This window comes from Sugiyamaella lignohabitans, chromosome C (genome assembly GCF_001640025.1).
Source record: "Sugiyamaella lignohabitans strain CBS 10342 chromosome C, complete sequence".
Classification (NCBI taxonomy): Eukaryota; Fungi; Ascomycota; class Dipodascomycetes; order Dipodascales; family Trichomonascaceae; genus Sugiyamaella; species Sugiyamaella lignohabitans.
This window is the reverse complement of record NC_031671.1, coordinates 2,734,517-2,752,495: the sequence shown is the minus strand read 5'-3', so window position 1 is coordinate 2,752,495 and position 17,979 is coordinate 2,734,517. Positions and strand designations below refer to the sequence as shown.

General features: G+C 42.1%; 7 protein-coding genes across 7 annotated transcripts; 4 read left to right on the top strand and 3 right to left on the bottom strand.

The window, feature by feature from the left end:
- Positions 1-58: 58 nt before the first annotated feature.
- Positions 59-2,965, top strand: ECM5 (Ecm5p; the record flags this gene model as incomplete). The annotated part of the gene is made up of 1 exon (XM_018881675.1): positions 59-2,965. The coding sequence occupies one exon, from the start codon at positions 59-61 to the stop codon at positions 2,963-2,965; it is 2,907 nt and encodes a 968-aa protein (XP_018734249.1).
- Positions 2,966-3,028: 63 nt separating this feature from the next.
- AWJ20_4593 (uncharacterized protein) lies at positions 3,029-5,290 on the top strand (the record flags this gene model as incomplete). Its single annotated transcript, XM_018881674.1, has 1 exon — positions 3,029-5,290. One exon carries the CDS (start codon positions 3,029-3,031, stop codon positions 5,288-5,290), a length of 2,262 nt encoding a protein of 753 aa, XP_018734248.1.
- A 678-nt stretch (positions 5,291-5,968) lies between these two features.
- Positions 5,969-7,192, top strand: MMT2 (Mmt2p; the record flags this gene model as incomplete). The annotated part of the gene is made up of 1 exon (XM_018881673.1): positions 5,969-7,192. The coding sequence occupies one exon, from the start codon at positions 5,969-5,971 to the stop codon at positions 7,190-7,192; it is 1,224 nt and encodes a 407-aa protein (XP_018734247.1).
- Positions 7,193-7,460: 268 nt separating this feature from the next.
- On the bottom strand, positions 7,461-7,862 carry AWJ20_4591 (uncharacterized protein; the record flags this gene model as incomplete). Its single annotated transcript, XM_018881672.1, has 1 exon — positions 7,461-7,862. The coding sequence occupies one exon, from the start codon at positions 7,860-7,862 to the stop codon at positions 7,461-7,463; it is 402 nt and encodes a 133-aa protein (XP_018734246.1).
- A 793-nt stretch (positions 7,863-8,655) lies between these two features.
- On the top strand, positions 8,656-9,474 carry AWJ20_4590 (uncharacterized protein; the record flags this gene model as incomplete). The annotated part of the gene is made up of 1 exon (XM_018881671.1): positions 8,656-9,474. One exon carries the CDS (start codon positions 8,656-8,658, stop codon positions 9,472-9,474), a length of 819 nt encoding a protein of 272 aa, XP_018734245.1.
- A 129-nt stretch (positions 9,475-9,603) lies between these two features.
- On the bottom strand, positions 9,604-13,047 carry NEW1 (New1p; the record flags this gene model as incomplete). The annotated part of the gene is made up of 1 exon (XM_018881669.1): positions 9,604-13,047. The coding sequence occupies one exon, from the start codon at positions 13,045-13,047 to the stop codon at positions 9,604-9,606; it is 3,444 nt and encodes a 1,147-aa protein (XP_018734244.1).
- Positions 13,048-13,397: 350 nt separating this feature from the next.
- OPT2 (Opt2p) lies at positions 13,398-15,953 on the bottom strand (the record flags this gene model as incomplete). Its single annotated transcript, XM_018881668.1, has 1 exon — positions 13,398-15,953. The coding sequence occupies one exon, from the start codon at positions 15,951-15,953 to the stop codon at positions 13,398-13,400; it is 2,556 nt and encodes an 851-aa protein (XP_018734243.1).
- Positions 15,954-17,979: the final 2,026 nt, after the last annotated feature.

Sequence of the window (17,979 nt, the reverse complement as noted above, 5' to 3'; positions counted from 1 at the left end):
CCAGCAATCAGTTCGATAGTGGGGTTGTTTAGTTCGCATCTGGTTGGTACCTTTCAAAATGGTAGGCTTTACATCGATAAATAGCAGCAGTACATCGCTAGAATTGCCAACGAAAGTTCAGATGGAGATTTCGAATGAGTCGAAAGATGAAAGCGAATCAATAAAACCTGCAACTGTTCCTCCTGATCTGACGGCAGTTGCCGATGAAACGTCGGTTGTGCCCGGGAAAGATGATGCCGTAGTAATGGATTTTGCGGCAGGTGGTAGTCAGGAGAAGATAAAAATGTCAGATAAAAGTGTTACACTTCCAGGGAATGTTAATGGTAACAATATCTCGAGCCAAACGAATAATACCGACGTTGCACAGTTATCTCAATCGGAGCAAGAAACACATATCGAGAACTCGCAGCTCCCTGCAGCATCATCTCCAGCGCCCACTACAGCATCTGTCCTAGCATATAAACAGACTCTAGAAAGAAGGGAAGAACCTGGTCCGAAAGTGATGCCCTTGTTACCTACTTCTGAAGAAACGGTAGGGCCAGAATATGAGTCCAAGTTATTCCCAGTAAATGGATCAACACCAGTTTCAGCACTAGTTTCTAGTGATCAAGTGATATCTGAGGAAATAGCATTAAACCCAGTATCGGCGCCAGCACTTGAGACGCACATAGAACCTGAGGCACAAAACTTAATACCAGGTGTAGTTCCGGCCGAAAGTTCAGTCGAAAATCCCGTAGAGGCGGTCGAGCCAATAGTCGAGGAACCAGTCGAGGCACCAGTCGAGGCACCAGTCGAGATACGAGTTGACGCACCAGTCGAAGCACCAGTTGAAGCACCAGTCGAAGCTGTAGCAAAAACAATTCCGGCTGCTGAGGAGACTGTACAAGCACCTTCAACAACGCCGTTGTCAGATCCTAACACAGTTCTGGAATCCACCACAGAAGCGCCTCTTCAAACAATACCGTCCATCGTCGAAAAAGATAGCATTCCAACCCCAACTCAAAAGTCGCATAAAACAAAGGGCCCACAAAAGGAAACCTCTAAAAGCAAATCTATGGCATCTCATGTACTCATGGAGGTAGATGAGTCTGTTCCACCTACTATTAGGCAGCTCAAAACAGATGGCAATACTTTTACAACTACGCATCATGGGAACCCATACATTTTCCCTCAACAACGGTCCAGAGCAAATCCTCCATTGGATTTAACAACAGTCAAACGCCGGAAAGATGTAAATCATGATATAGTACGGGGAGTAAACTCTAACGACTCCACCGCTACACCAAAATTTATTACACAACAAATACCCACCTTAAATCCTTCGGAAGAGGAGTTTTCAGATCCATTTGCATACTTGCAGTCTATTGCTTCGCTTGGAAAGAAGTTTGGAGCAGTTAAAATAATTCCTCCTAAATCATGGGATTTGCCGTTCTGCTTGGATACCGAAATGTTCTGGTTCAAAACCAAGCGCATGTCGTTCAACTCTACAGCGGTCGCTAAAGAAGTTGAGGACTCATTTGTTGATAGTCTTTACTATTTCCACACAATAAATGGAAATACCATTAACAAGGTTCCATCGATCGATAAACGACCATTGGACCTGTATCATTTACACAACTGTGTTCGCTTAAGAGGAGGCTATGAAGAAGTATGTAAAAAGAAACTTTGGGCGCAGATTGGCCGTGAGCTTGGATACAGCGGAAAAATTATGACTTCCCTTTCTACTTCGTTGAAGATTGCTTATACAAGGTTATTGTGGGGTTATGATGTTTATCTATCAACTCAAGGTGCTGATGAAGTAACGGCGGGTACTGCTTTGGTTACTTTTAGAGCACCTGACAGCGAGGCAGAGTACTTCTTGGGCTCTAAGAGACCCCATCCTGATGATGAATCAACCGGTAGAGCTTCGGGTATAAAGAGACTTCGCCTTGATAATGGAACTGAGATAGCTTTGGGCGTCACAAGTTCTTCCGCATTCCCATGTATATCTAATGGGCACAGAAATCTCTATCGTTTGAGGCCATATACCTCTACTGCATCAATACCCAGTGACCCAGCGCTTCCTCCCTTCGACAACTGGCATAAGGGCTTGGAGCTTATTGACTTAGACAACTGCTCTGAAAAGTATAAAGCTGCACCCACTTATAATTTACGGCAATTTCAACAGAAAGCAGACTGTTTCCGTGAAAAGTATTTTCGATCCAACAATATACATAGATCCATGGTTAACGAAGCAACTATCGAGAAAGAGTTCTGGAAATTGGTAAATGATCCAAACCAGAGTATTGAAGTTGAAGAGGGCTGTGATATACATTCGTCAGTACAAGGGTCCCCATCACCTCAAATTGAGCGCAATATTTCCAATGTAGACTATTCGAGAGATCCTTGGAATTTAAACGCTCTGCCATTCAATGCCAACTCATATTGTCGATACATAGCAGAATCTGTTCCATTTCTTGTTCAACCTTGGGTTCATGTGGGAATGATGTTCTCAGCAGACACATGGCATTTCGAAGACTTTTTCTCATATATGGCAAATTATCATCACTTTGGCGAAGCAAAAACTTGGTACTCGATCCCTGAAAAAGATTTTGATAAGTTCCAGTCTCTTCTAACAAAGACAATAGGAGCTGAGGCCATTGATGCCAATCCATCTTTATTATTGGAGTCAAACTGCATGCTATCACCCGAAGAGTTAATTAAACATGGGATTGAATGCTATTCTGTTGACCAACAGGCTGGTGAGTATATTTTTACCTTTCCCAAAGCTTATACTGCTAGTTTTAATCATGGATTCAATCTCACTGAATCAGTTCGTTTCTTTCCTACATTTGATTGGCTTGATTATGGAATTCAATGTGCCGAACTTTATACTCGATATCGAAAGGACCCTCCATTTTCTATTCAAAGGTTGTTATTGAGTATTTCTTCGAATACGGCAAATATTTCTGTTGCTCAAGTGTAAGTATCATTTAAGAGAGCTGAGGAGTACAACAACCTAACTTTTATTCTTAGATTATCACCGTTAATGGGAAGGATGTATACTGAGGAGATGAAACTAAGGAACAAAATATTACAGAAGTATCCTTCTTTGAAAGTACAAGAGCATGATGACAAACTGGAAAGAAATAACGAGAGCGGTCAAATTGAAAGTCATTATTGTAGTTATACTAGGGATATATGTTATTTGTCCCGAGTTGTTCACACTTTGACTGAAGATGTGGTTTCGCTGAAAAAGTTTATTGAGTTGGACATTGATGAGGATGAAATAGAAGATTATCGCCTTATTTTACGTTATGATAATAATGAACTAAGCAAGCTTTGCAGACAGCTCACTGACAAAGCTTCGCTGCCTGCTCAATGGTATTCTAAACTTAGTCAATTCATGACGAATACCCCTCGCCCTTCTCTGAAGGGCCTCAAAACCCTTGTCACAGAAGGAGAGAAAATCCCAGTTCCAATGCCCAGCTTAATTGCTCTCAAAGAATTTACCGAAGTTGCTACAAACTGGCAAGAAGAAGTACAGGCATTGTTAACCAGGAAGTCTCAAATTCGTCGTCCTAATGATAGAACTGGTAAGGGTCATAAGAATAGCACTTCTCCGGAGATTGAAGAACCGAAGAATCGCGAATACTTCCAGCGGCTTTTGGATGAAGCACGTCTACTACCATTTTGGACATCTGAGATTGGACAACTTTATGATAGAGGGATCGAAATAGTCAACTATCAAAAGCTCGTTGAAAAACTGCTGACGCAGCCAAATAAGCCGTTGCAGGAATTTGAAGATGCATTGGACGTCGGCCGCAACCTTAACGTATCACTCTCAGAAACTGAGCTGTTATCAAAGATTGTTGCCAGAATGCAATGGATCGAAAAGGCTGCCAAGGAGATAAACTCTAAATACATCTCTTTGGATGACTTGGAATCGCTGATCAACGAGGGCATGGATGCAGGGATTGACGAAGCAGACGACAATCTTCTTCAGTTGCGCCTCCAACAGAAGCAGGGCCTCGATCTGGATACCAGAATCAGACAAGCGGTTTTGTCAGATTTTGTTGAGATTGAATATTTGGAGCAACTGATAGCAGAATCATTGACCTGCCCTGCCAAAGAGCAGACTGTCAAAATGGCTAAACAGGTCCACCAGAGGCATCTCTCCGTCATTAAACAGGTAGATAACCTTCACGCCGAAATGCAAAACGATTCCTTCGATAAAAGGCCCACATACAAGGTCGTCAAGAAAGTAATTGATGAAGCACAGGGCCTTAATACAAGACCCAAATTTTCTTTGATTGAGAAAGATTTTAGACTCATTGAAGATTGGATGCGACAAGGGAAACGTATCATTGGGAAAGGGAACGCTCCAATGTACATATTTGCCAGTCATTTGGCAACAATAGAGCAGAAAACACGACATGCCTTTTCCCTAAGTGATAAATTCGATCCAGCTGCTGTCGAGAACGACGATGATATCAACAAGGTCTTTTGTATCTGTCGTTTGCGTGAGTCTGGTATGATGGTTGAATGTGATGTCTGCCACGAATGGTTCCATGGAAAATGCCTAAAGGTTGGCCGTAGCAAATTCAAGGATAATGAAAGGTTTGTATGTCCTGTTTGCGATTGGAAAACCTTGGTTCCTAGAGATGCTGCTAGGCCCAATTTAGAGGCTCTTAGATCTCTACTTGACCTTGCTCTTGGCCTGCGAATAAGAGCCGATGAAGTAGAAGTGCTCAGAAAAACTGTCGAGGTATCCGCAAAGTTTCAAGAATTTTTGAAGCCATTGTTACAACGAGCCCCCTTTCAGGAATCAGATGTTAAGGAAATTCGCTTTTATCTTACCAAATTGAAGGGAAGTGAAGTAGTTCTGGTTGAAGAAACTGATATCCTCGAGAGCGAGCTTCATAGGTTAGCTCCGTTATATCCTGAGGAGGCACCTCCAATGGTTGGTGGTAACAGTGTGCAACCAACAAACAAAGGCTCCTTTCAAGACCCCGTTTCTGAAGAGACGAAAGAAAGTAAAGTTACAGAAGATGCATCTTTTGTATTACCGTTAGAGCTTGGAACAACTAACGAAGCTGAGAATCAGATTGAAACCCAACTACCTGATTATGAAGGTCCACAACCAGCTGTCAGAAATGGCGAGAAAGACAGTAGTCCAATTTCTTCCAATAACATTGGGATACCTGTAACAGCGCCTGTAACAACGCCTTTGGCGACAGAGGTTAAATATTCTGTGTTGCCTGACACGGTTAGCTCACAAGCTGATACCGAGGCACCTCAGGCTGTGTAGCCGTCAAGTCAAAATTACTATTTAATTTCGGGTGTCATTCTCTACTATTGAGATTTAAGCATTTCCTGTATAAAACAATTATGATATCAAAATAGAATAAATTTAATTGATGAATAGAGATTATATACTGGGTTATAGAATGATTCATTAGTTTTACATACATTGATGTACTCGCGTTATCTTATCTGATCGATAAGATGTAGATTGAACCCTTAACCACTCCCATCTGCGAAGCTCAGGCAACATTTAGAGAATGCGGTAAAGCAGTATTATTGATTAAACTCAAAAGTATTTCACGTTCGTTAATGTCTACTCTTAGCAGAGAATTGTTTATGATCGTATTGTGAAATTCGAACAAATTTTGTATAAATCATTCCGACGATAATCAGTTACCGGAACTTCTCGGACGCGTTAGACCGAGACTCGGCTACGCATTCTGGAGCTAACACAACAGATCCAACCTGGTCGATTCAGAAATAGATGATAGGCAATATGTTTTTTGTATATCGCTCAAGTATGTCTATACCAGTCTCTAATGTACAAAATTTTGAAAAATGTTTTCAGAGGTTGGGTGCTCGATACTCGCTCCGATTAAGGACCCAGCAATCAATATTCACTCGAAGGCGTTGTTTTGCGACCTCCCCGTTAACCTTCAAGGATTTGTCAAACAAGAACTCGATGAAGACCAAACCCAACGCCGATGAAAGACTTAGAGACAATACTGGTCATAGTGCGGATGAGCATGGGCGTGCTACTCTAAGGTCACACGACCATAAGGAACAACATTCCCACATTCATAGTCATAAGCATAGTGAACACGACGGTCATAGCCATTCTATATTTGGGCATTCGCATAGTCATTCGACTGAAGATAATGTATTTCTTCAGGAAAAAGGGGGTCTTTCAAACCCAGCTATTCGCATTACTTGGGTAGGTTTACTAGTCAATGTTGGCATGGCTATCGGTAAAGGAGTTGGAGGCGTCGTATTTCATTCGCAAGCACTATTAGCTGATAGTGTACATGCAATTTCAGATTTGGTATCTGACTTTTTAACATTGGCAACGGTTTCTATTGGATCCAAGCCTGCATCACAGTATTTTCCGAATGGATATGGAAAAGTCGAAACGTTGGGATCGTTAGGAGTATCAGGAATTCTTGTACTGGCAGGATTGAGCATGGGCTGGGATGGATTATTCACAATGATAACACATATGGTCGGGGATTCTCAGTGGTTGGAAGCATTGAGGAGTATTGGCGGACATGGTCACTCGCATTCGCACGCTCACGACGCCGAAGGAGTGGCAGAAGTTGCCTCTTTAAATGCTGCATGGATTGCATTGGGCTCTATTATTATCAAAGAATGGCTATTCAAGGCTACGCTCAAGGTAGCCGATAAAACGGGTTCCCCAGTTTTGGTCGCCAATGCATGGCACCATCGAGTAGACAGTTTGGTGTCGATCGTAGCTGTAGCTACTATTGGTAGTGGGCATTTCTTCAATATTGGCTGGATGGATCCTTTGGGTGGGCTTTTGGTCTCCTCTATAATCGTCAGAGCAGGTTATAATTCTGCTAAAAGCGCAATCTACGAGCTGATTGACAATAACAGACAGCTCATGGAGACAGATATCCATAAGCTCAAGTCTCACGAAGAGAGAATCAAAGATACTCTTGACCTTATCGGAACTGATTTCATTCTGAAGAAAGCTGAGCTTATGCCTTCGGGACCAAACTTTCTGTCGTATGTTGAACTTGCACTGCGATCCGATTCCTCTAATAGATCTTTAGATACGTTTAGCGAGACTGCTAAGCTGCTTCGCGAAGATCTAATATCACACGATAGGGGTCTCAAAAGAGTGTACATTTGTTACGATGGAACTAAAGAAGATAAAACTGGCAAATAGATTTACATAGATGACAAGCATATAATTCCTAGTGGAATGTTTCTAATTTATGATTGTCAATGCTAGACCACTTTTTACCTTTACATCATACACTATATTGTTGCTTTCCATGTGGTTTGTCTTTTACTCAAGAATTTCACAAGGTTTCTTATGAACTGGGACTGGGGCTCTGCTCCCATCTCAAAAATTAGACATCATATTTCAACAAATTGCATGGAATTCCGACAGCTCAAACATGAATATAATTTATTTTGATATTTTCCGTGGTCTATTTGCTGGCGTTCTCTTTGACCCAGTCGTTGAGACCACGCTTGTTTCTGAAAATTTCAACAGCGTAGAATTGCATTCTAGGAACGAAGATAGTGTTCTCCTCACTGTATTCACCCTTGGAATTAGTTCTTAATAAAGTTCCAAAGTTGAAGTCATCTACAGTATTCTCATAAGTGTTCATAAACTTTCTCCATCTAGCCTTTCCAGTGACAGACTTCATTTCATCTTCGTTAATGATCAATCCGTATTCAGTGTTCTCAAACTCGGGGAAATCTTTGAGAAGATGCTCGTAGATCTCATCATCGATCTTTGTCAGTCTCAGAGAGCTGGCAGGGACTTTTTCCAAAAGATTCCAATAGGTTTCTTCAATTGTTAGTAGGCTCTCAAAAGATGACATCATTGTCAATCACTTACGAGCTTGCAAAACTGCCTTGACAGCGAATTGCTTTTCGATCTGTATTTGTTAGTAAAGCGAGAACAAAATTCACATTCATAAGCCATTAACTTACATCCTCGAGATTCTCGGCTTCCTCGGCGTTAAACTTTTTTGACATTTTGATATGAACTCAGTTGTTTGAACTCAACAGAGGTTTCGGGGTGATCTCAATATATAAATTTGCGAACGGCTGCGTTGTCGATCATTTGATCTTATCATTCTTATCTTCTACACCAATCTACAGCTTTCGAGAACAATTTTCATCTAAATATTAAAAAAGCTTGCTTTTTTTTGTTGTATGACTTTTCAGTTTAATCAGAAGGAGGTATGAGTATTTCATCTTATTTAAAATTAGAGAGCTTCTAAAGCTACTAATGCTGTTTGCTCTGTATTCTTTAGAGAGGAGAATCGCAACATCAGATGCATGTATAATCTGCGTCTCAAGTTATAGTCCCTGCATATCTCATTGAGGGTTGCTGTCTTTCTATTTCCGACATACAACTTGTCTGTAGCTCGGTTTTTAGATATATACTTGGGCATCAGTATTTTTCAATTTGCAGCCTCACAGAACGGTGTTGCCCCACACTTGACGCAGCTTCTACATCAGCCTGACACGATTCTGCTAATGATCAAAAGAGGGCTGTTTAAACATAGCAGCACTTTTTGTCTAGACCGGTATCTATCGTTAAAAACAGTCAAGGCATTGCCCTTTCTTAGTAACTATATTCGAGCATCCACAGCTACACAGTCTTTTGTTATGTCGAGACGAAGTATTTCAACCGCTGCCTGCTTGATTATCGGCGATGAGATATTGAACGGTAAAATACAGGACACCAACTCAAACTATTTTGCCAAAAAATGCTTTGAGGTTGGTATTGATCTGAAACATATTACGGTGGTACCAGATGAGGAGGAGGACATTGTCCAAGCTGTGAAAAGATTGGCGCCAAAGTACGACTTCATCGTAACTTCCGGTGGAATCGGATCCACTCATGATGATATCACTTATGATGCCATTGGCAAAGCATTTGACCTCCCTGTGGTGCTTCATGCAACAACTGCACAAAGAATGAAAAATTTGTCTAGCTCGAAAAGCCAGCTAGAAACTGCGCCTCAAGAAGTTAAGGATGCTCAATTGCGCATGGCCACTTTACCAGCTGGCTCCAATGTGGAATATTTATATCTGATAGAGACTTCATGGGTGCCAGTGGTATCAATTGACTCTAAAATATTCATTCTACCGGGCGTCCCATCAATATTTCAAGATTTGTTAGATGCGCTGCTGGTTGAAATCAAAGGGCGTGTATCCCAAGATCAAGCCCAAGTGCGTTATTTTGTTAGCACTAAATTGATTGAATCACAAATTGCCCCTTATCTCCGTAACCTGCAGAACTCTGTAGATAGTAACATCAAAATTGGAAGTTATCCTCATTTTAAACAAAAGCTTGTCACAGTTAGTATCATTGGACCAAAAAGCCGCGATCACAAGCTGAGAGAAATTGTGAAGGATGTTTCTAAGAACACTTCTGGCACCGAAATTTCAGCTGAAGAGGAAGCTTTAAGCTTGGATGTCTGAGTATAGATGTACATTTCTAGTCTGTATAAATCGTAAGAAATTTAATGTCAATAATATATTAATAATTTAATGCGATAAAACAACCCAATTCTATAATTCGCCTCTAAACATCTAGTACGTTGATATATTTTATTCATCCTCATCATCAGTGTCAGGAGGACGGGGAGTACCCTTTGGAGTGCTCAACCACTCAAGATATCTCTTACGACGACGAGCATCTCGTTCTTTAATCTCGTTTCTCGTCAGCTTCTTCTTCTTCTTTTTGATCTTGATATTCAAAGGAGAAGCACTATCCTCAGCGTCAGAGTTGGCAGCAGTTGAAGGAGCAGTTGATGGCGCAGACGACCCAGAGTCTTCAAATCGGTCACTGGCAACCTCAGACTTGCCCTTTTGGACAACTTTACCATCTTGAACAATCCATTGCTCAGGACACAAAGCGCCAACAAATTCGTTGTTGTGGGAAATCATAATTACACCACCAGACCAATCCCTAATGGCAACGGCAAGACCACCCAACGAGTCACGATCGAGATAATTGGTAGGCTCATCCAACACAAGCAAATGGGGATTGTTCCACATAGCACCAGCGATGACAACCTTGACCAATTGGCCACCAGATAAACTTCCCAATGGAGTGTGGTCTGCGATATCACCATCGAGTCCGACATCTTCAAAATGTTTTCTAATAACAGGAGGGGATAATTCTCTATAACCAAGACCCTCTCTTGAAGCCTCGTGATCATCAAATTCTTGAATGAGTTTATGGAAACCGTATCCAAGAAGGTCCTCACGAGGAATGAACGAGTTGAATTTGGGTAACCAGCCAACCCATTTGATTTCATATTGGAACGACTTCTTGAGCTTAGAACGGCCAATAATAGCCTCTACTCTACGAGGGCCTCGACCGTCCTTGATGTCTATAGGCTTAGCCATGATCTCCTTCTCTTCGTCGCTCATCTTTCTGGTCTGTTTGAGATGTACCTCACGGTCATCACCATTAGCATATCTCCATTGCAGATATTGATTGGCAGTCTTCTCCTTGTGGAGCTCAACATGCTGCAAAGCGTGCTGTGCGATATATCCGATACGTAGATTAGGATGCTTCTCAACAGTACCTTCGTTGGGAATCAACTCACCAGTCAAGAGCTTGATAAGAGTAGATTTACCTGCACCATTGGGTCCAAGAATGGCCACACGCGACGAAAGTGACAGAGTACAAGAAACATCAGCCAATGAAACCTTACTAGCACCAGGATAGGTGAAAGTTACATGTGACATCCTAGCAATAGCACGGGTATTAGATCTTACACCAGTAAGAATACCTGGAGGAGGGAATGCCATTTTAACGTTAGAGTCTGTAAGAGTATAATAAGACTTTCCCTCAGGCTTGACCTTTACAAACTCGGAAAGATTACCCTTGTAGTAAACCAATTTCTTAGTTTCATAGTGAATAATGTCAGTACAAACAGCATCCAAGAAACCAGAGTCGTGGGAAACAATTAAACTGGTAATTTCGGTATGCTTGTTTAAGTAATCTTCGAGCCACTTCACATTAGCAACATCCAAGTGATTGGTAGGTTCGTCTAAGAGAAGAATGTCGGCCTTCATGAGCATGGCTCTAGCCAATTCGAGCTTCATCTTCCAACCACCACTCAAAGCACCAACATTTTGGGCGCGACGTTCTTCATCGAAACCGACATCAGCAAGAGCACCTGCAATATCAGACTTTTCGACATGAGAAAGCTCTGGATCGGAAGCAATAAAGCTAACCAAGTCCATATCAGTTTCAGCTCCTTGTAACTTGTGCTCAACAAAACAACTACGAAGTTCAGACTTGTCGGGGAAACCCTCCAACTTGCCATCAGCAATAGATCTCATCAAAGTTGACTTACCAGCACCATTACGACCACAAAGACCGTAACGATGACCCTTGAATAATCGAAGGACAGTCTTATTCAGAAGCATTCTACCACCGTAAGCCAATGAGAAATTAGCGTTGACAATCTCAATACCTTCTTCACCATCATCTTGAACAACAGTGTCCTTAAAAAGCGATTTGAAATAGTGGACATTCTCAGCAGCTTGGTCTTCAGGAACACCGAGAATGGTAGTGTAAATATTCAACAGGTTTTGGAACTCACGGGTGTTGACGGCAATAGCAACCAACTGTGAACCGTAGGTACTTAAAGTACTATCGGTAGAAGAAACTTTTTGAGACGCCTCGTCGATGCTTATTTTGGTTTTATTAGGAGTTTCTTTCTCAGCATCTTCAAGTACTTTGAGAGCCTTTGAGGCAAGTTCTCTAACTTCTGGCTGAGCGGCGGTATCGACAACTTTTTTAACACCAGGAAGTAATTGAGGAATGAAATGCTTGACTTCAGCAGGATTGTGCACCAATCTTGTCAAGTTTTCAACAACAATAACAGTCTGACGGAGAGCATCTTGCGAGGTAGAGCTTAAGTTCAATGCACGATTTAAAATAGGAACCAAAATGGCAAGAGTAGGCTCCTGTACTTCAGTGACGAAAGTGACATGAGATAGAGTCTTGATGCAATCTTGAACATTTTTTGGATCTGCCAAGGTCTTGATAATGACGGGAATACGAGGGACAATATCTTGGTTATCCACTTTGTTAGCAAAATCAGTCAAGGTCTTGGTACCTGCTTTTGATAGTTCAGGCTTCATATCATGCATAACATTAGTCAAGACTGGTAAAGCATCAACGAATCTGGATTCAAGATAATCTTGTGGAACAGTTTGAAGAATCTTCTCAACGATCTTCAATGCCCCGATCTTACTTTGCCATTTGGCAGAAGAATCCAAGTATTTTAAAAGCTTCGACAAAACTGCTGAAACCAAGGCTTCATTTCCATAAACAGTCACTAAACTGTCAGATGTTGTTTGGGCAGCTCTCTTAACAGAATTCTCCTTATCAGCTAGTAAGTCCAAAGGTAATGTAAAATCCTGAAGCAAATAAGCTTGGGCTGGTGACTCAGAGCCAAATTTACGAGCAATGGTTGACAAGACAATCAGAGCGGCCTCACGGTGAAGAGCTGAACCCTTGGTCTTTGATAAACTAGTCACATGCTCATGGACGCTGTATTCTTCGATTTTGTCAGCTCCGTCTTTAGCCAGGACCTCAGAAATCGAGCTTGCCGCCGTTTTGACATCAGCTAGAGACTTGGCATCACGAATCGACTCAAAGAACTCAGAAATAGGCGACTTTTCAATTTCCTTCAAAGCTGAGGCCAACGAAGATAAAGAGGTGGTCGATGAGTTGACTGACAAAGGAGTAGAAGCTCCATTAGGAGTATTCTGACCTGATCCATAGGAGCTCTTGACACCAGATTGATAACCTCCTTGATAACCTCCTTGGTAGCCACCCTGATAGCCACCTTGATAACCACTCTGATAGTTTTGGTAGCCACCCTGGTAGCCCCCTTGGTAACCACCCTGGTAACCACCCTGATAGCCTCCGGCCTGAAAGTCGTTATTCAAGCCCTGGTTATAGCCACCAGGAGTGAACGACTTCCCAGCATCGGGATTGAATGGTTTGTATTTGGGGGGTGCCATTCTTTTTTTTTGTATGTGATACCAAAAAACAAAAAAACAAAAAATTAAGACTTGATAACAGCAGATAAATTAAAAAAATTCACGCACGGCTAAACTTACCAATAGAAATCACATGACTAGATGGGTATTATCTAAAAATTTGATCTGCATTGTCGTTATCTTATCTTTTGGGTTGCATAGACGGTCACTTACTGAACATCGAGGCAAGTAAAGTATAAAGCACAATATCACTACTAAAAGCGAGCGAGGGAATTAGAGAGTATTTTGAATTTTTTTCATTGCATATTATTATTATTAACATTGCATCATTAAGCTGAACTAAAAACTATAAAAATATATTCAAAAATATACTATGCACTGGGAAAGTGGCCTGGAGCAGGTCCAAAGTAGCCAACAGCTGGAGGAGCCTCCAAAGGAATACTGTTGTAGTCGGCACCAGTAGCATTGACACCACCAGTGAAAACCCAGTTACCCCACCAGTTGATACCAACGATGTGGTTGTAACTGGTAGCAAAGAACACAATGATTTGAGCCCAAGCAACACCAGTGTTCAAAGCAGCGTAAAGAATGTAGTTATACTTTCTCCACCAACCCAAGTAGTACTTTCTAATGTACCAGTTGAAGAGAGCACCAATGTAGAAGTTACCAGTGGTATAGTAAAGGTTGGAAGGAGCCCAAGTAGCGAAACCACTGAGCAAGACCAGAACGTTCCAACGTCTCCATGTATCGGGCCACTTGCGTTGCAAGAAATAGAAAGGAACAGGAAGGAAACAACCAATCAAGAACGACCACTTCAAGGCAGTGTAAATACCGTTCAAGTAGATACGAGGACCAAGGGTACCCCAGAGAACGTTGGAAGCGAAACTGGATCTAGCAGTAGCACAGGAGAACTTTTGAGGTTGAAGAGGATCACAGTAGTCCTTGATACCAGTGAACTCCCAACTCAAGATAGCCAAGGTGGTGAAAATGGTGACCAAAGTACCGGTATATTGAACTCTGAACAAAGCTCTGGAAGGAATACGAGCATAGTGGGTTTGCTTTTGATTGGTGATATAGTTTTGAGCTTGCTCCCAGAAGTTGTTAGCAACACATTGACCGATCATCATGGCATTGGCATTGTGAGGAATCATGTAACCAAGGAAGACTTGAACCAAGACACCAACCTCAAGGAAAACGTTGGTAGTGGCATAAAGAAGACCGAATGGGATAATGAAAACCAAGTTGACAGCGATACCGAAGAAGACAGTCCAGACAGGAGTGTCGGTATCGGGGAAAACCTTGACCATAATAATGAACATAGCCAAGGAAACACACAAAGTGAGGATAAACCACCACTCAGGGACCTCGGGGTGGACTTGAAGGTTTCTGGTGAAAGGATCGTTGTACAACTTTCTGGCCTTGTTGGAACTTCTGAAAGAGATCCACATTGACTTCATACTGGCTTGAATGGGCTTTCTGTAGTGGAGAATGGCATAAACAATGGAAGCAGTGAAAATGGCAAAGTTAGCACCAAAAGTGATCAAGTTACCAGCACTCAAGAAGGCTGGAGAGTAATTGGTGTAACCCTCGGCATCAAAAGTGCCTTGGGGAGTCAAGATACGAGAAATGTTGTAAGGAGCACCGGTGTTATCAAACACACCAGGGTCATTGATGGGAAGGTATTGAGTGTAGAAGGACTTGGAGAAGTAAATGGCCACAATACAGATGAAACCAAGAAGTTGACCAATGTAGGCAGTATAAGTAGTGTAGAAGGGGTTGACCATACCAGCACCAGTAATAACAGACCAATCGAAGGTAGAGATGGGGTTGAAACCAAGACCACTGAAAACACCAGTAACAGCAGCCAAAGTAACATTGTTAGGAGAAATCCAAGTGGTCCAGTTGAAATAAGAAAGGGCTTGGAAGACGAACTCGGGGAACCAGTAGTAACAGAAACTGACGAGAACGAAGATAAGAAGGAATCTGTAACGAGAGAGAGTCCAACCGTGAACATTCTCCTTGGCAACTTCTTGAGTGGCAAGAGAACGATTCATGGAAAGCAATGGCAAGACACCATACCACATACAACGAACAGGGTAAACCAACAAACCTCTCAAGAGACCAGCAATACCATAACCAGTGAATGAGGCACTGACAGAGAGCAAAAACATGTAACCGTAGTTACTAGCCCAGCTCTCATTGAAAAATTGGGTAGCTCTTTGAAGAGTGATTACAGTGAAAGAGAATGGAGGACCGTCGACAGCACTCATCATTTGAGTAGCCAACATTTGCTCCTTGAAAGACCAAGGACCGGGGTTCAAAGAGTAACGCTTTCCACCCCACTTGAATCCCCAATCAGGAAGAATATACTCAAGGAATTTACCGGTAGGATAGATAATAAGTTGGAGGGACAAGAAACCCAGAGAAATAGCAGGATAACGGTTACCAAAGAAGGTACCAACAATAGCACCAACATTGGCATAACAAAGACCCACAATGTACATTCTAATGGTCTCAGCTGGCATATGGTCGTCATTAATGAAACTGGTGGCAGCACGAACCTCTGCGTATGGAGACCAGTCACTAACAATGACAGCCTCAAAAAGAGCTTCAAACTCAAACTCTTCTTGAGGCACATCAGGAGAACCTTCAGGACCCTCTGAAAGTCTCTTGATTCTCATCAAAGCATCATAATCGATGTTGATATCTTCTTCGTGATACTCGTAGGCTTCCTTCAGAAGTTGGACAGCCTCTTGCCAGGGACGAACATTGATTCGGCTAGCAACGAAGTTGACTTCATCAATATTGAGCTCGATTCCCAAAAGAGAAGCGGTGGTCTCAATACGGTTGATGAGATCAGGATCATAGATCTCACCACTTGCTACCTTAATGTCGACAGCCTTTTCGTCAGTCGAAGAAGCAGACATATTGATTTGTTGGTGTGGAATCTTCAAAAAAACAAGTGTTTGGAACCTGGGAAGGATCCGTCTTTTATCTCTTTCCACATGATCGATGTAGCTTATTCCTCTCTTCGTTGCATCAAATAGTATGATACAAAATTGATAGGAGATAACGAATCAAACAGTGTATATCATGCAGGACACGGCACCATAACTACGCCAAGTTCACCTGCAAACGAGATATTGGTCGTTTGAGTACGCACGGCACGATATGCGAAAGGATAGAGGGAGAGCAGATAATCAGTTTTCTGTGTGCCAAGTGGCTAAAAAACAAATACTAATTTATCCAAGTAGGAATAAATAATGCTGGCGGTTAAAATTTCTTTTGCGGAGTAAGATCTTCTTCGCCATAGGCAAATCTTTACGCGCTTAAGAGCAATTTGAATTAAAGTTGATCAACAACAGGAGAGCCAATGGTAGAAGACGTTGAATAATTCCCAGATCACGATGGGGTATCGGTAAATTTGATAAAAATTCCTCCTCATTAGCTACCAATTGGAGTTCCCAATTAATTTTGAAGCACTTGAATCAATAGGGAAATTTGACTGGAACCTTGCTTGTCTCATAGTTCGGCGATGTATTATTCTAAATCATCGGACCGTTCAGGCACGGAAACAATTCATTCCCCCACTTCACGCCGACTGGGGAGTGAGCCCTGGTTTGGTCCTGCAAATCATATCCCGTATTCGACATCTCCCGCCATTGACAGCGCAGAACGGATAGAATCAACAGCGTAAACGCTCTTGGCACATTAACATGTCAATCTTCTTTAAGTCTGATGATCCAGTGCTCATCGACTTTATCAGCACGGCACCAAACAAGTTCACCAAATATTATGCGGGCTTTCTGCATAATGTCTCTCTTATCTCTGTAAAGTGCAAACGCCCAAATTAAAAACAGGTTATTTTTGCTGATCCTGTCTGGGATGGCGGTGAGATGGGATATTTTCGTAGGAATCGCCTTCAATTTTCCCAACGTACGGTCCCTTGGATAGTTCTTGGCTTGGGTCTTGAGATGCCTGGCTTCCCCGCATAAATCCTATTTCTCATCAATCGTTATGTAAGTCTGACTCCTGAGGAAATGATTTGAATAAGCTTCCATCTTGGATTTGAGCTAAAATCAGATTGACTTTTCGCCCTGAATATCTGCTAGAAATTTTCTGAGTTTTCACCTTGCACCAAATTTTCAATCGCCAGGGATATCAGATAAGACATCAGTAATCAACGACCTTGCATTACAGTTTGCATACGGCCTGCATTAAGAGAAGTGCAGATGGTGCCGTGCATTCTACGAAAAGTGCCATTCAATGCAACTCTCTATGAGAAAAAGACAAGTCTAGATAGCAAAATGGACCACTGAAATCACATAGTATCTTTTCACAACCACGCTTCTCCGCACTTGGGTGCTAAAGTCGTTAACTGGCATGCCGCCCCTTCCGATAAGTACACAGGAACTAGAGCCATAGCCCCTGTTATGCTGTAAGACCACCTGTCGATCATTTGGTGCCGTATATTCACCACTTGCCTCACAATTCAGCGACTTCGGCAGACCTCCCACAGGGGTAATACGTTTGTTTCCATCTCATCGGATCTGCCCCCGACATCGGGGACGATTCGCGGCCATCTCAGCGTCCGTGTCTATCGGCAGGGGAATAGCCGTGTAACGAGAACGAGAATATCCCGTGATTACCGTCAGTTCGGTAGTATTATTATGACTGGTTCATAATATCCAAAATAATAGTACCTTCGCAAATATGCCACTCCTGAGAGGGAATTTAACTGCTTCACGTAGCTTCATAATCGTCAGCTTATAAAAGCTTTAAAACTTTGAAAAACCAAAATTTACTAAAAGTCTAGAATGGTGAAGCTAGGTCTTTATATAAATAACGATTCATTTCGTTCTTTGCCACTAAAGTGCGTGATTAAAACTTTAACGCTAGTTGACTCACTAGGTACTCACACTCGCATCAACAGTTAGCAAATACCGCGCAATA